Here is a 24,771-nt window from a genome sequence, read left to right as displayed (position 1 = left end):
AGCTCAACCCTCAGCAAGTGTGCACAAGGGTGAGCTGCTTTGTGTGAACAAACCCTCCTCCTCCTCTTGTTTTTCATACATCCTTCAGGTGCATCCTGTCAGATATTCTCAGTGCTGAGCGCTTGAGAGGTGCTGATCATCTGCATTTGGCCTCCTGCCCACAGGATACCAGGCTACAGGCAGAGACAACCTTCATCTGGAGGCCTTAGGGAAAGTCTCCCAGTTATTTAAAAATTCCTTTGTGCCTTCTGCCTTTGAAAGGAGGACACTGCCAAGTGTAAAATGCACGTTGACGTCGGTAATGAGCCAGAAATACAAACGCTACACAAAAACGTGCTCTCGGTTGAAAGAAGAACAGAGAGGTTGAGTGGTGTGTGTTGAAGGAGGAGGCTTGATGTCAATCTATCAGCATTTCATGGCCAGGAACATTGTGATCTTCTCCAAAAGTTCTCCAAAAATCCAAGAAGCAGAGGAAGGACTCGATGTGGTTACAAACCCCTCGCTATAGTCCAACATCCCCCGACCTCTCCTTCCCCAGCTATAAACAACCAGCTAAAAATAGGGCTCAGGGATGGCTGGATGAGCTGCTGGGGACACAGAAGTAGGATGTCCCAGGCAGGATATCCTGATAAAACAGCCACTTTGCTTTGGGATTAACCTCTGACCGCTGGGGAGGGCTGGGCGCAGTGCCAGCCTCCCTGCTGGGATCTGGGAATGCTTCACAAATACACCAGCTCTGCTCCTTCTTCCAGGGATCAGCATCAGCTGCTGCAAAAGATGCCCAGGAAGAAAACCTGGAATGATAAACACCTCTTGCATCTTCCAAATCCCTCTGCTGTCAGTGGAGATGACCAGTGTGGGGCTCAGATTGCCCAGAGAAGCTGTGGCTGCCCCATCCCTGGAAGTGTCCAAGGCCATGTTGGACGGGGCTTGGAGCAACCTGGGCTGGTGGAAGGTGTCCCTGCCCATGGCAGGGGGTGGGAATGAGATGATCCTTAAAGTCCCAATCCAAACCATTCCAGGATTCCATGATTTCCTTGCAGAGAGAAATCTGGCAACTGAGTGGGTGTCAGAGCTGATGGATTCTGGTGCACCCTCGATCCCAGACCCTGAACTGGGAACTAAAGGTTCCTGCTTTCATTTCTCTTCCACAGCTCTGTTCCTGTTAAATTTGAGGGGTCATAGAACCTGTTACAGAAAATTGATGAATAGAGCAAGAATGGTTCTATTTATACTTTACCTAGAGCTAGAAAAGGAAAGATGCCAACAGCCAGATAATCCATAGAGCTCTGGGCTGTGAGATGTGACCGTGGATATCAGGTAAAACTGTCCAACTGGAAATGAGGCACCTCAGAAGTTATAGCACAGTATGTATATACCTGCAGTGCTCAGCATTGCAGAAAGGTGGTCATGCTCAGCAGGCAATAAAAGAACTAAAAATTCTATATATATGCACATATAGAAAGGCAAGGAATTAAAGGAAGCAAAAAGAAAAAAATTGGGAATGATGCACATTATGAGTTTTTTTTTATACAACGGTATTTTGGGAAAGTCTCCACCTTAAACCATACTATTATTTCAGGAATAAAGTCCAAACCCTTTAGCCTGTAGCCTTGATAGTCTGAGGCTAACCAAGCTTCCAAGAAAATGAAGGAAAATTACTCCCTTCCAGTAACTTACACTGGCAGAGAGTTCAGTTTTCCTTCAGCGAGCCCTTATTGGAAGGTTGGTGCTTCTGTATTTTACAGCTTTTAGCAGGCAAATGGCAAGTGCCCGTGGAGAGGAGCAGGAGCAGCTCGAGGGAAGAGCACCATCACCTCCCACGACTCCTGTGCCGAAAGAGGGACAGAAATCCATGGTCTCCATCCCACGGCACTTGGACCAAACGACGTCATCGCCTTCCCAGCGGCTTTAACGTCATTAGCTGCACACGTTTTGTGGGAGAAGAGAAACAAAATACAGGATTTCCTGTTCTGCAGCCACCGGACTGGGCTGCAGATGCCGGCAGGATTCCAGCCCTCCGAAAACATGTGGAAGTTAAACGAGGAGCCGCTGGGATGGCTGAGGAGCTCGGTGGGCAATAAAAGCCGGGCGCTCGCTGCTCGTGCTCTCTAGCATGGCTGTGCCCCCCCTGGGGCACGGCAGGCACGGGAAGGTGAGTGGCATTTCTGTCTTTTCCTCGGTAGAATGAAGCTGGTGCAGTTTGCAGCGATGGTATTGCTTTTTTTAGCTCCTCAGGAGATGGTATCGGGCAGAGCCGGGCGACGTCCTGTGCCCGTGCCACGAGAGTCTCGCTCGGCTCCCGGGGTGGGTGAGCACGGTGGGTGCATGGGGCAGGCTGCTGCGGGGGGCAGGATGTGGGGAAAGCCTGTTTGGTCCCAAACCTCTCAACTCGATCCCAAACCCCTCCATTTGATCCCAAACCCCTCAGTTTTGCCCTCACTGACAGAGGCTGCCGTAACTGCCCAGCTCTGTTTACACATTTCCTATTAGTGCCGAGATTAAACAAACAAAATCATTGCTTACAACGTCAGTGCCAGAAAACTCCACCACTTAAACCAGGAGCTTTTTTTCAAGCCAAAAGTGGATTTAGTTTTTCTCCCAAGCCTGCTTTTCTCTCCAGCATCCCAGAGTTGAAGGGAGGCAGCTCTGCCCCTGTCCTCTTTCTCTGGGGCTCTCCCCAGCCATACCTGGAGTTCAGCTTTAGCCTGGACTGGCCAAGCAGGCCATGGAAAAGATGAGGATGAGTTTGCCAATGAATTGGGAGCAGTAAATGCAGTAATACCACCATGGTGTGGGGCTGGGTGGGGCACAGGGTGATTCAGAGGAGCCGGGCGGTTTCCAGCAGTGACAGCCACATAACGCCTCCAGGAACAGATACTGCTCCAAAACACTCTGAAAATGAACCCAGAGCTGCCTTGGCCTCCTAATTAATTGCAAAGGTACTTGATGTTTAATGAATTGTGGTGCTGCATCCACAACCAGGAGTCTGACTCCTCGGGCAGTGATACTGGTCTCCCCTCTGGAATTGCAGCTGGGTAAAACTCAGCTTTGCCACTTAAAAAAGTGGCTTCTGCCCATGAATAAAGCCATATGTGGATGAAATGGGGAAAATAATCAAGGAAAAGCAGAGAGGGTCCTGTCCAAGATTTATAAAGTTGCTGAACAAAACTCCAGCCAAAGGCCACAGGAGCATCTCTGTCCTGACACCAACAGCAAAGCAGAGCGAGCTGGAGGGGCTTTGGGCAAAGGGAAAACTGGAAAACAACAATAAGTTTTAAAATCCACCCTCCCAGGAATTGTTGCAATGAACAAGCCTGGCCTGACCCCAGAGCAGGGTGGAGATCTCTCCTGCTTTCCTGCTGGTGCCCTCACAAGCACTGCCACCCAACACTGTGTTGGGGATGAGGAGTGACACCCAGCCCTCCTGACACACAGACACTCCTGTGCTCCCAGGGAAAGCCAAAACATGGAGAAAAACAGCAAGGAGGCTCCTCATGGTCAGGGTTTAGGATGTGAGCTGAGACACACAGCAGGGAGGAGATGGCAGGACAGGGATGCTGGTGCTCTGTAATCCTTTTTATGTGCCACCCCTGTCACTGGACAACTGTGACAAAAGCTGCTCCCTGGCAGTTTTCCCTCCCTATTTTCTTCAGGGATGTGAAGACAAGGTGCCCTGCCACCACTTTGCCAGGGTTGAACAGAGTCAGTGCAAAGGGCACTGCCCTGCACAGACCCCTTCTGGTTTTTGAGGCAGGTGAGGAACAAACACAAGAATACTGCAGGGAAGAAAAGGGTTTGTTTCCCACTGTCCCCTCATGACAAATGTCCCCTCTCCTGCCTTTCCCAACTCAGTGGAGCAATCAGAAACCTCTGACACAGTCAGCAGCCAAAAAGTGCCCTCACCCAGCAGCCTTGGTTCCACTTCAACCTTGCTATTTTTTGCAGCCAAACCCTGAAAAAAATAACTAAAAGGAAGAAGGCAGTTTGGGAAGGGCTCAATTTGGAAAGCAGGGTGTGAGCATCAACCCTCCTTGCAGCAGAGCAGCCAGCTGAGAGGCTGGGGCTATATTTGATGTATTTATCTGTATATAAATATATAAAATATGTATTTCCTCCTGAAACTGAAGTCATGGTAACCCCACTGAAGAGCTGCCCAGCTGAGGAGGAGCAGAGAGGAAGAGCCTTCACTCTGTGCCTCAAAGCAGCTCCGGTCACCACTGCGGGTGATTCGCTCTTGGAAATCCATCCTGGGGTGAACACAAGGCTCAGGGCTGTGGGAAACAGCACCATGGCTGCTTCTTAATTAATTACCAGTGCTGAGGGGTCGGTGACAGCAACAGGAGGAGCTGAGGGCTCTGCCAGACCCAGCTCCAGGCAGCACAGGCTGCCCACAGGCTGTTTCCCAGAGGAAAATCTGTTTGTTACAGATGATGCTCCAGCTCCTTGATTTGTGATGTGCTGCTGCCAGATCACCTCTTCCTGAAAGAGCAGATTGTTTCCCATGGGCTCTGCTCAGGAATGGCAAAATCCATCACCTCTCCAGAGAGCACCTGTGAACTCTCCATGACCCACCGATCCCCCCTCAGCACTGGCTGGGTGAGGTGGGTTGGGCAAATGGATGAAAAGAATTTCTGCTTTAACTAGAAGGAAGATGTATTTATCTTCCTGCATGTCCTGAGCAGCTACTGAAGGATAATTCCTGCTGCTGAGGGATAATTCCTGTTGCTGCAGCACGATGCCTGCACAATGTGCTGGGAGTGCTGGAATTGAGTTAGCAGGACCAGCAGAGCAACTGGCGTGTGTTGGGCCAGTTATTAGTTTATAAATCCAGCCTTAAATCTGGAGCCAGAGCTGATAGATCTGTCTGCACCTCTCCCACTGGCCTCTGCTCCAGCTGCCTGCCAGCACCAGCCTTTGCAGATGTTAATTATTCCCTTTGCTGCTGATTCACATCAGATTTCTGCAAGGATCTGCAAAGACAGTGTCTAGATCCATTCTAAATCCCTGTTTATTTACAGTCCCACTAAAATTGCCTGTAGACATATCAGAGAGTATGAATTTGACAGGAGCTGGATGGAAAACTTAATGAAATAAAGTTGGTCCTTAACAACCCTGGGGAGCTAAAGCAACTCTCTGGCATCAGCAATGAAGAGATGGATGCTGCAGAGCCCAGCGGGCTTGTCACTGTAACTGGGGCATCTCACGAGATCCTGAGGAGCACATCCAAAGGAGATAGTGGAAGATGCCCAGGATCAGTCCCTGTGAGAGGGGTCTGGCTCCACACCCTTCCCAAAACACACGCACACTGACTTGCCCATGCACCTACACAAAACTTATTCTTCAGTACTAAAGTGCAGCTGCCCCACAGAGAGGTTTTGGCTTTACAGCACCTTTTTACTCCCCACAGAAACCCTTCACCTGCCTTAACCACCCCATGAACAAAGAGACTCAGCCGAGATGGAGAGCAACACATCCTCTGGGAACTGCACCGACCCCCAGATGTCCTTCCAGTCCACCCTGTACGCCACCACCTACACCCTCATCTTCATCCCCGGGCTCCTGGCCAACAGCGCTGCCCTGTGGGTCCTGTGCCGCTTCATCAGCAGGAAGAGCAAAGCCATCATCTTCATGATCAACCTGGCCGTGGCCGACCTGGCCCACGTGCTCTCGCTGCCCCTACGGACGTATTATTACATCAACCACAGCTGGCCCTTCGGGAGCTTCCTCTGCCAGGTGTGCTTCTACCTGAAGTACCTCAACATGTACGCCAGCATCTGCTTCCTCACCTGCATCAGCATCCAGCGCTACCTGTTCCTGCTGCACCCCTTCAGGGCCAAGGGCTGGAAGCGGCGCTACGACATGGCCACCAGCGCCCTGGTCTGGCTCTTCGTGGGGGCCGCGTGCCTGCCCCTCATCATCGTGAGGAGCCCGGCCCTGTCCAGCAACATCAACACCTGCTTCTCGGACCTGGGGGTGAAGCAGCTCAGCCCCGGCGCCTCCATCGCGCTGGTGACGGTGGCGGAGCTGTTCGGGTTCGTCATTCCCTTCGGGATCATCGCGGGCTGCACGTGGAAGATGTGGCAGTCGCTGCGGGAGGGCCCTGCGCAGCTGCAGAACGCGGGCGAGAAGCAGAAGGCCCTGAGGATGGTGCTGATGTGCTCGGCCGTGTTCTTCATCTGCTTCACCCCCTACCACATCAACTTCCCCTTCTTCATGATGGTCATCGAGAACCTCATCCGGGACTGCGCCGTGCACCGGAGCACACTGCGCTTCCACCCCATCTCCCTGTGCCTGGCCAGCCTCAACTGCTGCCTGGACCCCGTCCTCTACTACTTCATGACCTCCGAGTTCCAGGACCAGCTGCTGCGCCACGGCTGCGTCGCCCTGCGGGCCCGGCTCGCCCAGCGCCGGAGCAGCCTCTCCACCGCCGACACCGACATCCGCACCAGGAACAGGAACTTCCCACGCTTCGGGTTTTGGTCTCTCCCCAAGTTCTTTGGCCGAATAAACAGCGTGGAAATGCCCCCTGTGCCGCCCGACGAGCTGCTGCTGGAGTCCATCTCCTGAGCATCGGCAGCTCTGCCCGTGCAGGGGCTTCTCGTCGCTCGAGGACTGCATTAGGTCTCCAAACACACCTTGAATTCCCCTTGTGTGCCACGGATGGCAGGATCTGACCCAGCAGGATGTTGTGATGCCAGAAGACTTGCTGGTTGTGTTGTTGCTGCTGGGGGCTGCCGCCTGACACCACTTTCCATTGGAATACTGTCAAAATCCCTCCAAAAGCTGTCAGCAATGCCAGAGCTCCTTGTGCTGAACCACAACAGGTTCAGACCCCTCTCATTTTGGTGTTTCAGTGCTTCTACATATTTGTCACATTTGAAAATCCTTCTGAATCCTGAGTTGTGAGCTAGCTCCAGGAGTTCCAGCTCTGAACATGGGCACCTACAGCCCATAATAACTTAGAGCATCCACCACACTCACAAGAGGCTCTGGATCAGGACAGTTCAGTATCTCCACATAAACTGAACCTCTTTCCACTACAAAAATCCACCACCCAGACCTGATCCAGGCTAATCTGGACTGCAAGACTATAGCTGTACAGACATACACCAAGCAAAGATCATTAACCTACAGCCCACCAGTGTTAAAGTGAGTGTGCAAACAAACTGGGCTCAGCTCACACTACTGGGAAAGGCACCCAGAGCTCAGCAAGAGGATCCACACCTGGCTCCTGGGAGCTGCAGGGTGCTCAGCTGATGGGGGGGGATGAATATTTGAAGACAAATAGTGATGGATATGCCAGAAGCAAAGAGGAAGATGAAGGACATCTCCCTGGGCACATTTACTCACAGAAACCTGGTGTGAGCTGCAAAAGTGCGGACTCATGTTGGTGTTGCTGTTTCTTGTGTTGTTATGAGGAGTGTTGTGTTATTTGTCACCTTGCTGACACCTGTGGTTGCAGATTCAGATGTTATCCAAACGTTCAGTTTTGCTTTGAATACCAGCAAATGTCCCAACCCTCGCTGGGTCCCGAGAAAAGTTTACAAAACTGACCCAAGTACATCCTGAAAGCTTCAAATTCCAAGGAAATAAAGTGATCCCAACACGTATTTTAGCGTCAGGAATATTACTTTAAGTGCTTGTAAATGCCCTGAGAGCAGACATGGTGCATAATAAGAATAATTATACAATTTGGGGATGGACATCCCAGTTTGGGGCTCAGAGAGGTGCCATTGTCACCACGGCCCCTCACAGAGTGGCCAGTGCAGGGGCTGTGAGGTTTCCTCCTCCTGGGCCAAGGCAATGCCAAAAAACCCTTAGGGAATTATATAAGTAAACGTAGGCAGACAGGGTTTGATAGAAAACAGCTTTTCCCGTGATTGGATGCACATTTCCAAGCCATGCAGCGTTTCTGGGAAGAACAGAGAGGGCGGGGGTTTATCCTCACAGTGCTCAGGCTGGAGGGGGGGACCAGATGGGGAGATCCAGACGACCTGGAGGAATCTGCTTTGGTACCTTCAGTGTGCCAGGGACTGGCAGCAAACCCCGGGACAGGCAGCAAACACGCTGCCCTGCGGCTCATTCTGTCCCGAATCTCCTCCTCCTCTCACAAAAAATATAAATAACAAAAGGGCATGTTTTCCTTGTTTGCCTCGGGGCAAAAAAAAAAAAAAAAAAAAAAAAAAAAAACCAAAAAAAAAAAAAAAAAAAAAAAACAAACCAAAAACGTTTTCAGGGGTGGAAAAACGCTGTTTCAGATGGTCCAACCCAGCAGCGCGTGGAAGCAAAACAGGAAAGCCGGGAAAACCTCACCGATGCCGGGACTGGCTCCAGGCACAGACAGGACCAGTCACACCACCAGCACCTTCACCAGGAGTGTGGGTTTTCCTGGGGGCGTGTTTTGGGAATGGTACAACCCTGAGTAGCTGGGCTGGACATCCAGGTAGCCCTCAGTGACCACAGACAGGTATTTATAAGTCCTGCTGACCCACAAATCCCGTAAAGCAGCTCCAACCTTCCTGGCAGCACCAGCTCCGGGTTTCCCAGTAGCTCCAGTTCCCACTGGGACTTTGCCAGCCAGTTTTCACATTGCTTTGCTGACATTTCTGCAGTGCAGCTTCCCCCTCCCAAACAGAAAACAGGAAAGAGAAAGCAAACCAAGAACTCTCACTAATCTGTCATGTGGGAACTCGACAGCAAACCCTTCCCGGGCTGTGGGAAATACAGCAGGAAAATCGCTTGCTGGGACAGATGCACTGGGGAGCAAGGATTTTGCTGGGGTTTATGCAAACCAAAAAGAAACATTCTTTTTCAGTAGAAACTGGTGCTTTCTGCCCTTCTGGAGCCACAAGACACCTGTCAGCCTCCTGTTTTATCAGTCATAGAACCACCATGGAATAGTTTGGGTTGGAAGGGACCTTAAAGCCCAGCCAGTGCCACCCCCTGCCATGGGCAGGGACACCTTCCACTAGCCCAGGTTGCTCCAAGCCCCGTCCAGCCTGGCCTTGGACACTTCCAGGGATGGGGCAGCCACAGTTTCTCTGGGCAACCTGTGCCAGGGCCTCCCCACTCCCCCGGGAAGGAATTCCCCCAGTATCCCAATATCCCATCTAACCCTACACTTACATATCCCTACAGTTATGCAGTACTTGGGAGTATCCAAGAAGACATCCCTGTGCACAACTCTTTCTAGGGCCCCACAGGGAAGGAGGGAAGTTGCTTTTCTCTCTGCTAAAATTACCTTTATCCTCCCTCCATGACCACACGCTTCCAGCCCAGCCCCAAAGTGACTTTGCCTCTGGAAAACCACTCAGCCCCAGCAGAGCTCACACCACTGAGCCAGCAGTGAGTCTCAGACTCTCCTGATTTTTGGCACCACTGCTGGCAAGGAGCAGCTTCTCCACCCACCCACCTTGTGCTGGAGAGGGGGAAGTGCTGTGCCTGGCAAAGGAACAAACACCAACACGGGCTTCGGTGCTGAGCACAACCCAAATACACAGAGAACAAATTCTGCTGCTTCAAGCCCAGCCGAGCCAGGGAGCGGTTTTCCAGACAGCCGTGATTTCATCAGTTCCCCAATCCAATTTTGTGGTCCGTGGGCTCAGCCAGCACCACCCTGCACAGCCCAAGTCATGGGGTGTGGTGGGACAGCACCCCAGGGGTGTCTGTCGGTCCCTCCTGTGCTGCAGGGTCCTCTTGGGGACACAAGGGAGGGGATTTGGGAATTCTGCCTGGATGCCACGGCCACGTTCAGCACTGTGAGGGTGCTCAGCACCCCGAGGAACAGCCAAAGCCTTGACTCTGACCCAGCCAGGAGGTCCCTTCCAGCAGGCGCTGCCTCAGCTCAGTCCTGCTCCTTCAACAGGGATTTTTGGTTTGTAAAGAAAGATTCCCTGCCTTAGGCAGACAGGGCAGGAAAATGCAAGGGATTTTAGCCCCAGCCCAGTGCCAGAGCTGTGTCTGTATCCCTGGCTCTGTGCAAGCCCAGTTGCATCCCCCTTTCCAGACACGCTCCTACCAGTGTGTGCCCTCCCCTGGGACATCACCAGCCACGTGGAGAGCAGACACATGACCCATTCCCAGGAATTATTGCTATTAAAGACTCTTTGCAGATCAGAAAGGCCTCGGTTGCTTTTCCCTAAGGAAATCCCACAAGGCCATAAAGGACATTCTTAGCTAACCTGAAAATTTCCAATTCTTATAAGGTAAAAATGTGAGTAAAGGTAAAATATAAATAATAAGAGAAAAATACAACTATTAGATAAAATTTTATCTTATACTGTAAAGTAATTGCTTTGTGATTTGGTGCCCAGCTCCAAGTCCTCCTGATTTCTGGTGGCCTCAACTACAGAAGGACTGGGAAGGGTCTGGCCAGTGGTGCCACTGTGTGCCCTGGGGACAGCACAGCTCAGAGACTGGCACTTGGCTGCCAGTAAAGGCACCCTCAGTCCCCCCCCCCAACAAGGCTCCTGGAGTGATGGGAAATGGGATGGATGCTGGTGGTGATGCACACAGAGAGCAAAACAGGATATGGTTGTGCTCTGAAAGGTGTTAATGAAACAAAAACTCTCTCAGTGCAGCACATCCACTCCCTGCCCGAGCTCAGGCTCTGCTTTCTCATAAACAGGCTGGTTCCTGGGGAAATAAAAGTGAAGTGGAGAATCCATCACATGTGTGAGTGGGAACAGCAAAGGAGTCCATCCCCAAGGCCAGGTGTGCTCAGCCACGAGGGGGTTGGTCCTTCTGCTGTTCCTGGGACTGGCCTCAGTTTTATCGTCTATTAAAGTCACTTCCAAACCATCCCCCTCAGTCCCTGTGGGAGGCAGGGGGTGCCAGGGGCACACAGGGAAAGGCTGGGAGGGCAAGGACAGAGCCTGGGGACCACCAGGGGTGACATCACAGAGTTTTGGGGTGAGGGAGAGGAAGTAAAAGGTTTTTCTTTAAATCACTACAGTGAGAACACTTTGCAAAGTGTGAGAGCAGCAGAGGCAGCTGCTGGGAGGTGCTGGGAATGCTTCACATCCCAGATCCTCCTGAAATTAGGGAAACACCCCAGGACTGACGTGACCTGAGGCAGCATCCTCCACTGAGGGCTCAGAGCTCATCCCAGGAGATCACAACAGCAACAAACCCCATTTCAGCACTAAACCCCAAACCCTCAAAGCTGCCAATCCAAAAGCATCAGAGAGAAACCCAGCCCTGCACCCAGGGGACAACTCTGTGGTGAAGAACCCGCAGTGCTGAAGGCTCTGGCTCCCACACTACACTAATTAAGGCACGTCAAGTCATCAGCAGCCTCAAAAGAAGGCTGGAAGCTTTAACCAGCAGGAGTATCAGCTGCTGGAACAGGCCCATGGCTGCATTTCTGGGAGGTGTGATCCCAGTGAGGAGCGGTGCCACCACAGGGGTGACAAACCCCGTGCCCTGCAAAGCTGTAAGAGCCCACAATGTGCCCAAGAGATTCATTTCTTATAAACCAAAATAAAAAGGGGTATCTAGAGCTACAAACCCCTGCTGTAAACAGGAATTGTAATCTGAGTAAATCAATGATGATTGACAGGGGTAGGTGGCACAGAGACCCTGGTACCTGCTGCAGGTATGAGATGCTGGGGTGGGGACACAGCACCTCATTACCTGTGTGACCCTTTGCAGAGCTGAAACCCTCTCCACAAGCCATGCTGCAAAGTGTGTCCTGTTCTCCTGAGCAGACACGTAAGAAAAATGAGTAAATGCAAATTACGAAGTTGCAAATCTTCAATTTGATTTGCAAGGTTGAATTGCTACAGAAATGGTTAAAAAAAAGTCACTTTGTCAAATTAACCAATTGAATAGAGAATCGGTGATCACTCTTGATCTTAAAAGGTGGTAATTCTAATGTTTCTTGAGCTGGAGTCCCCATCTGGATAACCGGGGAAGTGCCGCTTTTCAAAATCAAACCAGAGCCAGCTCTGCCCTCTGCCGATGAGGACCGCGGTGGCTCGGGAACTTGGGGATGGGTGACACCACTTCAGGGCACACTTGGAAGAGTCCTCGGCTCTCACCCTGGTTTGCTCCGTGAAATCCACTGAACAAGAAAGTAACGACCGTGGAGAACCCGCGGCTTTTGGAGGAGCCCAAACCTGACCCTGGTCAGCCCCCCCAGAGCACTGGAACTGCAGCACGGGGGTAACAACATCCAGATGAGAGAGAAGGGGACAGTGAGGGGAAGGAAACTAATGGATGAAGCATCTCATTCCCTCAGCCTCAGCCCTGTGCCCTTCACAGAGGGGCTCTGCCAGTGGGCACCTGCCCCTGGGAGCCAGCTCTGCTTTACCAGGGGTCGAGCACCCCCAGACCCCCTCCTCTGGCAGCAGGGGCAACAGTTCCCAAAACACCCCAAAACCACCATCAGGTCTACAAACACAGACATAAAAGCACAAAAATAGAAAAGGAGAGAGGAGGAGGGTCCAGCCAGGCCCCAGGGCAGGGGGAGCACCCCAAAAGCGGTGCCCTCCCACCCCGTTCCTCTGCGCGGGCGCAGCCGCCGCTCCACCAGTTGCACTTTTGCTTTGCACGTCGAGGGAGGGACCCACGGGGGGACCTGCTGGCAGCACCCACAGGGCCACACGGAGCAGCCTGGCAGGACAGCAAAGGTAGGACTGATCCCTCTGTCCCGGCCAGCTCCGGTTCCAGCTAAAGGATTTAAACTGGGCTTGTTTTTGATAACTGCGACAGAGCCGGTGCCACTTCTGGGGGGTGCTGGGAGTGTTCAGAGGGGATGGGACACCCCAGGGAGGGGCAGGGGGGTCCTGCCTTAACACCAACCCCATGTGTCTCCAGAAGTTAATGGGCAGAAGGGAGGAGACACAGAGTAAGCCCAGGTACAGGTAAGGAGCTAAAAACTCATGTTTTGGAAGAGCAAGCTCCTGTGCCTGCTCACAGATGCTCTGAGTACCCAAGGGAGAGCAGGGGGATGGCTGGAGCCAAAATACCCAGACCTAAAAGGGTCAAACTGTATTTTCTGCTATCATTATGTGAGTATCAAGAAGCTGAATTTAAGGATTAACATCAAATGCAGTGATTCTCAGCCTTTGCAAACCCACAGCTGCCTGGGGTGGGACTCGTCTGTAAGTGGACTCTGAGGCCACGCAGCCCCATCCCCACAACTGACCCAATTCACTCACTGCTCTGGGTTTTCCTGGAGTTTGTCTCACTCTATTTGTCCCATGGGTTTTCCCAAGTGGTCTGTTCCTCATAGGAGGCACCACACAAATTTTCCACAGGTCTTTTTCCACTTAATTGCAAGAATCAGGGATGAGGGGAGGCAGGCTTATCACAGCCCAGGGACGTGGCTGTGCCTCCCTGGGGGATGTGCCCTCATGGCCTGGGTGGAAAACTCACAGCTTTGGTGCTCCTTGCTCTGAACGTCTCCCAGGAATGTTGGGGTGTGCCAGGGAGGGAGAAGAGAGCTGAGGGATTAGGATAACACACAGCACGGGTGCTCTGGGTTATTTTTCCCTTCTTAACCAAGATTAATATTGACAAAGGAGGACAGGAGCTTTTGCAAAGGATTAAAAGGCCAAAGCAGAGTATTTCATATGGCATTAAAGTAGAGCATTTCATAGAATATGCTGAGTTGGAAGGGACCCATCAGGATCAAGTCCAACTCCTGGCCCTGCACAGGACACCCCAAAAATCCCACCATGTTTTCCTGTATATTCTTGGAATTCAGTTAATACAGCAAAGGGCAATGTTGCCCCTCTGGAAGAAGACACAAACCACAAATATTTACAAGGAAACTGCTTCAAGGCAGAGAAGCTTTTATCCTCCCCTGATGTGAATTAAAAGAATCGAAAAGAAAACCTGTGCAATGATCAGTCTCTAGTTCTGTGACTTCTGTTTTCAGTTAATACCTAGTATTAATTAATACCCACTAGTTACTAATAGTTATCTCTGCCAGAACAGGACAGCAGCACTTCAGGTGAGCTGAAGAACAAGTGGGCACTGGGAGAAGCCCAGCACAGGACACCCCTGGGCCCTGTCCCCACACCCCCAGAGAACCCACACGGAGGGACAGAACCACCCTCACTCCGCCTCCACCAGCACAGCTTCAGCAGGAAACTAAATTTCCATTTCGGGTCACCCATGTGCATGTTCTGCTTTTATTTTAGGTTGTGGAGGATAAGGAGTTAAAATAGAAGAGAGGTGGGAGGCAGCAGCACAGCCCAGCTCCCCCCAGAAGGGTAAGTCAGCTGGTGACACCAGGGTGCTGCTGCTGTGCCCAGGTCACCTCTGGCACAGGCTTTACATGTTCTTACAGCACAAATACAGCCCCAAACTGAACCCAGGGTGGCTTGGCACCCACAGCTCACCTGTGCCAGCAGCAAGAACGGCTTGGGGTCAGGATCCATCCAGGCTGATTCCTCACCCTGGCTCTGGGAAGGAGCAGGAGGTGTGGGACAGCATCCCAGCTCCTGGGGGAACCTGAGCTCCAAGAGGGTTCCAGGCACGACACCCCAAACTGTACCTGGCCATGAACTACCCTCCCCCAGCTGGATTTAAAGCCTCTCCCCCACCCAGCTGGGTTTAAGGGCTGCTGTGGCTTTTCCTGGGGTAAAACCCTCAGGATTTGCTAACGAGCCCCTGGGTTGACCCAGGATTTTTAAGCACCCTCAGGTGTGGCTGATGAGCCCTGATGGGCTCTGAGGGGGGTGATGGGCTGTGAGGAGGGCACGGGGCAGAGCCCACAGGTGTGACCCCTCAGTGGCTGCTCCCACATCCCAGCCCCTGCACTGCTCACATGGAGCATATGGACACAGGGCTGCCCTTCAGCACGTGGGAAATGCTGCACACGGGCCATGGCCAGCTGTAACAGGCTGGTTTAGGGTCTGGCTGCAACTTCTACCTGCTGCCTCTGCCTCATGAAGCACAAAGTCTTCATCCAGTGCCCCAACGTGGCTGACTGGGGGGTCTCCTTGGCAAAATCAGGGGGCAAATCCACTCAGGGGAAGAAGGGGACTGTGCCTGGGGAGAGCCTCTCCCCTGCCCCGCTGTGCTGGGGGAAGCAAGCACGGAGCACACGAAACAAAATTTCCTCTTTCTGGAGCTTTTTTTAGCCTCCTGCTGGTTTTTACACAGCACGTGGGGCTGAACTTTGTGATGTTGCTGTTTGGGATTTCCAGAGCACTGTTTCTCACGTTGCTGAGTTTTTATACCCCTCTCCCCAAGCTCCAAGGGTGTTTCTGGGGGCTCTGGGTGAGCACCCTCGGTGCTCTCCACCTTTAGCTGGGCCTTCTGGGACCCCTCATGCCACAGGGAGAGGCAGAAGGTGCTCCCAGTGCATCCCTGACCAGGGCCAGGCTGGAGGGAGCAGGGCACGGAGTTCCAGGAAAGTGGCTGTGCAGTGGGGATGGGAAGTGCAGGAGCTGGGGGACAGCAGGAAAAACATGAGTGTGCACACGTGTGTGCAGTGGCTGTGGATGGGCTGGGGCTGCACCTTGGCCTTGCCCCTGTGTGTCTCATGGCCCAGACACAGAGTTAAAGTGAGTTTACCCCGTGGGAATGCAGCAGGAGGAAAAAGGAGCATTGAGTCATCCTGAGTGGGTGACAGGAGCCCCTGCCAAGAGGTGAAAGACAAGCTGCTTTAAATTAATTTTAAAAAAAAAATTAAGATTAAAGAAACCACTGTGAGGAAGAGCTGGGTGATGTGGGCTTAGGGCTTTGTCTTGCCCTGGATGCCCCATGGATGATGCCCAGCCTGGTGCAGTGGTGCCAGCTGTGCTGCAGGAGCAGGACACCCATCTGGGCAGGGAGAGATGACACCTGAGCTCCTCTGCCGGTGCTTCAGAGCAAACATCAGGCAAGGATCTGATGGAATCATGGAATGGTTGGGGCTGGAAGGGACCTTAAAGACATCTCATTCCACCCCTGCCATGGGCAGGGACACTTTCCTTAAAGCCCCATCTAACCTGGCCTTGGACACTTCCAGGGATGTGCCACTCAAGCCCCATCAAATGGAAATCAAAGCCCTCAGCCCAAGTTACCCACCAGTGATGCATAAAACCCCAGGGGTTTTAGGTGAGCACCAGTGAGTTTTCCTGCTTGATGAAGAGATTACTCACATTCCTAAAGGTTTGTGCGTTAGAGGTTGGAGGGAGAATTGCTAAAGGAATTGGAAAGTCTTTGAGCTGAAGGCTGATTTCTCTATGGTTTATTAATCATTGCTCCTGGAGTTTAACGGGATTATTTCAGGAGCCATTTTGCTCCACTGGTTATGTGGAAGGAAGATTGTCTCAGTCTCCTTGGAATCATCACTCAATGGTGATGAAAAGGCAGGAGAAACTACACAAATAGACACAGAAAGGCTGCACTCCCCCCAGCCATTTCCTTTTGTAGAAGATTTTCTGTTTCCACTCAAAGCTACTTCAAAGTTTCGGTGCCATCACACCAAGTATTGAACGTCAGCATTGTTAATCAGTGTTCATATTTTAATGCCTGCACCTCAAAGCACAAGAAAAACCAGCAGGGACTGCAGCAGGGTGTCATTTTACCTTTCAAATAAAAAAAAATTAAATTAAAACCTTTAAAATGAAATAACTGTGCCTTTGGCATCCGGGTTGGTACCTCCAAATTTCTCCCACTTAGACCTGCAGGTTAATTCTTCATGTGGAAGCCAGAGGCAAACCTGAGAGAGTTTGGGCAGAAATCTGAATTTCCTCCAGATTTATCAGAGCTGGCTGAGGTTTTTCTGTCTGACACATTCAGATAACATCAGCTCTTTACTGTGCAGTTTGAAATAAAGTCCACCCACAATCCCCTCAGTGCCGGTGTCTGGTATTTCCAACAGCTCCAGCAGTGCCAGGGTGGGTGAGGAAAGGTTTGGAAAAAGCAGTTGTGAGAAAATCAGATTTAATCTACTGCAGGTTGTTGTGCAGCAGAAGGTGGTCAATAAGTGGCCAGTTGTCCCTGCTTGCAGCAGGGATGGTTCACGTTCTGTTTATGAGCAGAAATGAAAAAGCTGACCCTGGTTTGGTGAAAGCCACCGAGCTGTGACTTCCCCTCCTGACGTGGCGGCTGCTCCGGTGGGAAATGTTTGTGTCCCATCACGTGTTACACAAGGAGCAGATCTCCCTCTGCCACCTCTGAACCTTCGGAAGGGCTTTCCTGGGCAGAACAGGGGAGTGTGAGGTGAGAGTGTCCCGGCCAGCCTGGGGGGAAGCAGGCACAGCGCTCGCCGGAGCATCTCGGCCACGTGCCTGGACACAGGGAGACCAACAGATCTGGTTTGTAGCAGCAATTAAGCACATTTTCCATTTATTCCTCAGTGGTTTCACACCTCCACTGGACAAGGCATGGTTCTTGCTAGGCAGGAGGAGAGCTGACTACTTCCAAAGCCACAAAGGTTTCTGCTGGACAGAGGTTCCCATGGCTCTTTCCAGCTCTGTTTGACCCGTGCCTCCCCACAATGCTCTAACTGCATCTTTCTGTCTTCCAGCTGAGGGGCCACGTCAGTTGTTGAATTCCTGCATTGAGAGAAGTGGCTGAAATGCCACCCAAAAGGTGACAGAGGCACAGCTCCGTGAGGCCCTGCCCACCTGGGCACACGGCGATGCCCTTCCCGGCGTGGATCCCCTCCCTGCCCATCCTGCAGGACAGCACAGCACGGGCTGGTACCATCTGACAGGGAGCATGAGCACGGCACGTGAGCAGGGCTTGGATTAACTCCCTCACCCCGAAGTGACGAAGCTCCTCCCCAGAGCAGCCAGGAACCAAACCCTCACACAGGGATTCCAGGGCTGAAACACTTCACTGAAGCAGCTGAGGACAAGGTGGCTGCAGGACACGCTGAGGGACATGTTATGATGCCGGGGCTGAGCACGGGCCCCGAGCACAACCATGACCAACAGCTCCAACTGCACGGAGACAGACCTGAAGCGCTACTACGCCGTCACCTACACGGTGATCCTCATCCCCGGCCTCATAGCAAACACACTGGCCCTGTGGGTCTTCTACGGGTACATGAAGGAGACTAAAAGGGCCGTGATATTTATGATCAATTTGGCCATCGCCGATTTACTGCAGGTTCTGTCCTTGCCCCTGAGGATTTTCTATTACCTGACGGGCACGTGGGAATTCGGGGGAGGGCTCTGCCTGCTCTGCTTCTACCTGAAGTACGTCAATATGTACGCCAGCATCTTCTTCCTGGTGTGCATCAGCGTGAGGAGGTACCTGTTCCTCATGCACCCCTTCAGGTTCAGCGACTGCAAGCGTGTCTGTGACATCTACGTCAGCGTCGTGGGCTGGGTCGTGGTCTGCGTGGCCTGTCTGCCCTTCCCGCTCCTCAGGCTCCACAAGGATGACAAAAAAACCTGCTTTGTGGATCTGCCCATCAAGGAGCTCGACCTTCCCACCTCCATTACGCTGATGACAATAGGGGAGCTGGTGGGGTTCGTGACACCCCTGCTCATCATCCTGTACTGCTCGTGGAAGACCATCCTGTCACTGAAAGAGAAAAACTCTGCTTTGCACGACCTGGGGGAGAAGAAAAAGGCTTTGAAGATGATTCTCACCTGTGCCCTGGTGTTCCTGATTTGCTTTGCACCTTATCACATCGGCTTCCCCCTGGACTTCTTTGTGAAGACCAAGCAGATCAAGGGGGGGTGTGTGCAGAAGGTGATCTCGGTGTTCCACGCCGTGGCTCTGTGCCTCGCCAGCCTCAACTCCTGTGTCGACCCCGTCATCTACTACTTTACCACAGATGAGTTCAGGAGACGCCTCTCCAGGCAGGATTTGCACGACAGCATCCAGCTCCACCACCTCAGCTACACCAGGAAACACTCCAGGGACGTGCTCATGGAGGACACCACGGAATAGACTCACTAGGTGTTGGGCTTTGGTCCCCTGTTCTCCCCACGACTCAGGCAAACTTCTGCTTTCAGTGGGGGTTGGAGTAAACAAACAAACTCCCCCCCCCCAAAGCCCAAACCTGACCAAAGATGTGTTGATTTAATACTTTAGTTGCAATTTTTCTCTGAATATAAATAACAGCATTTCCATTCCTAAGCTGGGCAGGCTGGAGCAGGTGAGGACAAGGACCCGTGGCAGAAGTGATGCTGTGCCCTGTTGTCACCTGTGGCACTTCCCAGCCACATCCTGGTCATGCACTTCAGCAAGAGGCAGCAAAGATTTTGGGCTCCTGCTATGCAAAACGAATTTGAGCCAAAAAAATTACAGGATGACACAATATTATATATTTCTGAAGCACAAGACAATCCAGCAGGGGCTAACCTGTGCCAGGAGCCTCCAGCCACGCTGACCACGGAGCAAGGAGCAAAAAGTGGCCCCAAAGGACTTGCCATTTAAATAATTAAAGAAACCTCACTTTTGGGGTTGTAGCAAATGGCAGACCCCCAAATCACACAGTCATTGAAGCTTCCAGACACTATTTTTGTGCCATCAGTTCCCATTTCTGGCTGGAAAGTCACGTGGTTTGGGGGCTGTGTCATGTTGAAAGTCATGTTGTGTAGGGGGCTGTGTTTGGAGGGTGTTTATTCAGGCTTTCAGGCCCTCTTTTCACCAAAAACGGGGCAAATTATTTCCCTTTCACTGATAACTGACCCACAGATCACATCCACTCTTCATTAGCAGGATTAAAACACAGTCAGAGGATCCAAACCTTTCCAGAGCTTGCTTTGGAACTCCCTGTGAAGCAGAGTCAAAGGTGTCACCCAAGAGGCTCTAAGTGATTTCTAAGAAAGGCTCAAATGTGGATGTGTTTTTAATAATAACCTCTTCAAAATCAAGCCACAGAAGCTTTGGGACTTTGGGATTTCATTTGTTCCTTCTTGTAAAATGTATTTTTCTGTGAACATTTGAAATGTTACAGTTTGAAATATAAAATGCTGTGACAGTCTGAGTTTTTATTTATGCCAATGTTGTTTTATAATTTATAGGAAAAACATAAATATTGTAGGAAAATCATGTGGAGCCCAGAGTGTGTCGGAACACACATTTTCTTTTTTTCTTTTCAAAAACTCTTCTAGATAATAAAACAGAACTCCACCACCTCATTCCTACAGGAATCTGAGCCAGTTCTATACCTGAGTGAAGGCTGAGAAAGCACTGATAAATCAAGGAAACCACAGAGTACATTGTAATATGTTAACAATAGTGAAAAAAAATATTTATTTTTGTATTTTCCTCTTGCATATAATAAAAAAGATCCTCTTTAAAAATGCTTTTTAAATGTGGTTCTTGGCCCACTTTTCCCTTTGCATCACCAACACACACTTACAGGGATCAACACATGGCAGCCCCCAGGTTGCTGATGCCTCTTGAGCACCTGCTGAACATTTCAGAGGCAGAATTATTTTAACTTCTCTCTTGTGCACTGGGGAGAAAAGCAAAGGGGTGGGTTTACCAGGACAATGAGAATTCCTAAAGCTGCAGGAATCAAGCCCATCACTGTCCTTTCTGGTCCCCGTGGGAGGGGGGCAGGAGGGTCCTGTCCAACCCCCCAGAGCTACTTTTAGCTCCCGAGGGGGAAAAGATGTTACATAAAGTGGTGTCAGAAGTTCAGAAATTGGTCAGTGAGAGAAACCTCAACAAGCTGATGTTTCCCCCCAGAAAATCCCATGGGTGCACCCACTGCCACTGCAATGGGGGTTATTCAGATCAGAATTAAACACCTCTTTCTTACAGGAAGCGGGGTGGGGATGAATTCAGGAGGGACCTGCCTGCCCTTCCCTGTGGCACCTCTGCTCCAGGTGGGATCTGTTTGGCCACACTCTCCATCACTGAGGTTTCACAAGCCCCCGGAGATGCTGCCATGGACATTTGGAGAACCAAGGCAGCACTTAAATCAAGAGGAGGTGTATTTTCATGCCCCAGAGCAATCACACACCAGCAGGGAGGTTCTCTGCTGCCTTTCTGCCACCCAGGAAAGCCCCACGTGGGGATGGCACGTGGCACAGGGGAGGTTTGGAGGAGCCAAGCAATGCCCAAGCACTGCTGCAGCAGAAACAAGTGCTGTTTGGTGGCTGTTCTGCCCAGCTCTGAGCTCTGTGCTTGGCAACATCCCACTCCTCACCTGGACTTTGTTCTCCATCAGCCTGTTCAGAGCCAGCAGACGCTGAGGTTCCCATGAAAATCTTTTCTCTGGAAAGATTTTTGAGTAATATAATCTGAATAATCTCTTCTCAGCACAGGACTGGGAATCCGAATGAGAACATAACTGAGAACATAAAAAAATACCCCAAAACATCCCCTTTACTCTGCATGAAGTATTTCCTCTGCTTGCAGCCCTGCCCCCAGAGGGTTGTTATCGCTGAGGAGCAAAGCACTGAGGTCTCTGCCAATGATCTCACCAGGCTCAGTCTGTGCTGGAGTGACAAGTGGCTTTTGGACACAGAATTAGGTTTAATTTGGGCTGGGCCAAAAGAAAAGCCATCAGGGCAGCAGCACAGAGCCAAGGAAGGTCTTGGGGATGCTTTGGCAGCTTAAGCTGTTTAGAAAGAGCATCGAGGGTTTTCATAAGTCTTATTTACACAGGAGACAAGGCAAGTGAGGCTGACACGGGGCTGGTGGGAGCAGTTCTGGGTGTGTTTCTGGCACCTTTGCTGTCCCTCCCTCTTGCACCAGGAGCAACTGGTTCCCTTTTGAGCTCCTCTGCACGACTCGTGCTGTGGTGGAAGTGAGGTCTCACCACACTCAGGACCTCCAGCCACCTCCTATCCTTGGAGGTGGGAGCAGGGCCACATGCCAATGGCCACGGCACAGCTCCTACAGCATTTCCAGTGCCCTCTTCATCTTCTCTGCCATCAAATGCTCATGAACCCAAAATATCTCCTTTCAGCACAAAAAGAGCTGACTTACAGCTCCTCTTACCTAAGCAGAATTTCCCCCCCCCCTTTTTTTATCAGTGCTAGGTTTTATTTGCTATTTTGTCAGCTGGTTGCTCAACATCCTGGGCAGCCTCCTCGTGTCTCTGTAACTGTTAGATTTTCCTGCCCGGGTTAAGCTGCAGCAGCAGCAAATTTTGACACATTTAACTGCACAGTTCACTTCCTTTTTTGCTGTTAGAGCCCAAAAATGAGCATTGTCCCAGCTTGTTGGGCACAAAGGCACTCACACCTCAACAACTAAACCAACCCACAGCCAGTGACCCACACACAGTCCACCCTGTCCAGCACAAAACCAAAGAGATAAAATCTTGTCAGAGATGGTTTGATAAAAACCTGTGAAAAAATAAGCTGGACCTGTTAAAGCAGTGTTTGGTTAAGTCAGGGCACAGGAGCTCCAGTCTTTGGGGTGATAAACTGAGCTCTGTGAATGTGACCTACAGGATCTACAGCAGTGGCCAGGAGATCCAGTCTGGAAAAAAAAAAAGTCAGTTACTTAAAGCATCAAGAACCAAACAATAGTAATGAAATGCAGTCATGTCAGTGCTCCTCCCTGTAGTGAGGGAAACCTGCAGCTTTCACTTGATGACCAAAAATCCCCTGGGAGGGAAGTGGAAGGTGATTTGGTTCTGGGGGGTGATGATCCCAGTGGTAACTTGGTAATAAATAATTAATTCCCTGCTTTGGTTTCTCTGCACTTGGTGGTCGTAGCTTTTGTCACCTTCATGTCCTCAGCCCTGTTTAAAAATCAGAATCACAGAATATGCTGAATTGAAAGGGACCCATCAGGATCATCAAGTCCCACTCCTGACCCCGCACAGGACACACCAAGAATTCCACCCTGTCCCTGAGAGCGTTGTCCAAACGCTCCTTGAGCTCAGGGGGCTGTAGAAGCCTTGTCACCCTGGCTGAAGCTGAAGCAGTTACAGCTTTGCCTCCTCACACTGTGACAAAAAACCCCCAAAGCCGGGGGAGGCTCAGCCTCTCACCCGAGCAGCGCCGGCGCTTCCGTGGTGGGAGCGGAGCTGTAACGGCCCCTTCCCACCCACCCCAGACAGGAAAGCCTTTGTGCTTATCAGCTACATCTGTGCTGCACTGAGAGCTGCTCTCCTGGGCCTCGGAGGGCTCTCTGCCCTCCTCAGAGCTTCACACAAGTCACAGATCACCACTGGAGCGGGTGGATCTCTGGATGATGCTCCAGAAACATCTCCTCCTCTTCCCGGCTCTCTGAAAGGGTTTTCCGTGGTGGAGCTGTGCTGGTGGAGGTGGCTCGGAGAGGCGGCGTGTGTGGGCTGAGGAGAGCCTGTCCCCAGGATTGCTGGCTCCTGGGGCACTGCTCAGGCCTGATTTTCCCTGTAGATCAAGACTCTTGACTGAGGGAAAACAAAGTTTCTTGTTGAGGGCCTTAAGTGTAGGAGAAAACAGTGAGCTCCAGGCCTCCACAGCCTTTAGAATCCCAGGATGGTTTGGGTTGGAAGGGACCTTAAAGACCACCTGGTTCCACCCTCTGCCATGGGCAGGGACATGTTCCACCAGCCCAGGTTGCTCCAAGCCCCGTCCAACCTGGCCTTGGACACTTCCAGGGATGGGGCAGCCACAGCTTCTCTGGCCAACCTGTGCCAGGGCCTCCCCACCCTCCCAGTTGACAATTCCTTCCCAATATCCCACTGAGACCTCCTCCATCCATGGATCTATTCCTGATGGATCCCACACGCTGACGCTCCCACTCCAGAATTAAAGCACCTGGTTCCATTCCAGCAAGGGATTAGGTCTGTGGGAAGGAAGTTCCTTGTTCCAGAATCAGGTGTCCACCCGTGGGCTTAACCCAGAGAGCTTCAAACGTCACCAAGGCCTAAAAGGGAACAGCTCAAGGGAACCCAAATGCTTCTGTAAGACACGACATCTACATCCCAGGTCACAAGTTCTCAGACAGTAAATTCATCTTCACATCTGTTAACGTGGAACTTGGGGGTGTCCCAGCACAAAAAGAGGGAAAATACACTTAAGTAAACAGAATAGTTGAACTATAAGAAATAATCTCCTTGATAGGTGGAGTTTAGGTGGAGAGCCTCTAATTATTTCAAGACAGGAAATACACCCATCTGTACTGCCTAGGCAATATCACAAATATATGCACTTAATGAAGGACCAATTTTAATGAAATAATGTGGCTGTAATTATCCATATTGTAATTATTTTGGTTGCAGCCTGGAAGCTTCAATCAGTGCTGGCATTTGGGCTCTGTGCCACAGCTGGCAGCAAAGCCACCCCTCTATGGCCTGGAATTAGGGCAGGCACAGCAGCTTTAATCCTTCCAAACCTGTCCTGGAGCTCGGCCCTCCCAGGGTGGTAATGCAGCCCCAAAGTGGAGGTTTGGGGGGCTGCACCCCATTTATGTGGCCCCACACTGCTCTGCTCTGGTGACACCACGCCTGGAGTGCTGTGTCCAGGTCTGGTGCCTCCAATAAAAGGAGGACACAGAACTGTTGGAGCAAGTCCAGAAGAGGCCATGAATCAAAGAATGGTTTGGGTCAGAAGGGACTTTAAAGCCCAGCCAGTCCCACCTCCTGCCATGGGCAGGGACACCTTCCACTAGCCCAGGTTGCTCCAAGTCCTGTCCAGCCTGTGCCAGGGCCTCCCCACCCTCACAGTAAAATAATTCTTCCTAATATCTCACCTAAATTTCCCCTCTTTCAGCTTTCACTCATTCCCCCTTGTCCTGTCACTCCCGTTCCTGTCACTCTGGATTCCTTGTTTGCCCCTTCAGATCCTGGAAGGTGCTGTGGGGTCTCCACACAACATTCTCTTCTCCAGGCTGAACAGCCCCAGCTCTCCCAGCCTGTCTCCACAGGGGAGGCATTATCATTATCAGCTTCGTGGCCTCTCTGGC

General features: G+C 51.4%; 2 protein-coding genes across 3 annotated transcripts; both read left to right on the top strand.

The window, feature by feature from the left end:
• Positions 1–1,777: 1,777 nt before the first annotated feature.
• On the top strand, positions 1,778–7,602 carry LOC108499463 (putative P2Y purinoceptor 10). Its single transcript, XM_017819325.1, has 2 exons — positions 1,778–2,155; positions 5,411–7,602. Exon 2 carries the CDS (start codon positions 5,461–5,463, stop codon positions 6,568–6,570), a length of 1,110 nt encoding a protein of 369 aa, XP_017674814.1. The 5' UTR covers positions 1,778–2,155; positions 5,411–5,460; the 3' UTR covers positions 6,571–7,602.
• A 4,949-nt stretch (positions 7,603–12,551) lies between these two features.
• On the top strand, positions 12,552–20,746 carry GPR174 (G protein-coupled receptor 174). 2 transcript variants are annotated; one of them, XM_017819326.1, is made up of 3 exons: positions 12,552–12,635; positions 14,154–14,225; positions 17,477–20,746. In XM_017819326.1, exon 3 carries the CDS (start codon positions 17,878–17,880, stop codon positions 18,853–18,855), a length of 978 nt encoding a protein of 325 aa, XP_017674815.1. In that variant the 5' UTR covers positions 12,552–12,635; positions 14,154–14,225; positions 17,477–17,877; the 3' UTR covers positions 18,856–20,746. The 2 variants fall into 2 exon arrangements, with proteins under 2 accessions (XP_017674815.1, XP_017674817.1); XM_017819328.1 differs by lacking the exon at positions 14,154–14,225 and having other exon boundaries at positions 12,557–12,635.
• The last annotated feature ends 4,025 nt before the right edge of the window (positions 20,747–24,771 follow it).

Source organism: Lepidothrix coronata, unplaced genomic scaffold (genome assembly GCF_001604755.1).
Source record: "Lepidothrix coronata isolate B3197 unplaced genomic scaffold, Lepidothrix_coronata-1.0 Scaffold73, whole genome shotgun sequence".
Taxonomy (NCBI): domain Eukaryota; kingdom Metazoa; phylum Chordata; class Aves; order Passeriformes; family Pipridae; genus Lepidothrix; species Lepidothrix coronata.
Note: the sequence above shows the minus strand (reverse complement) of the source record. Positions and strands in the feature narration are given on the sequence as shown.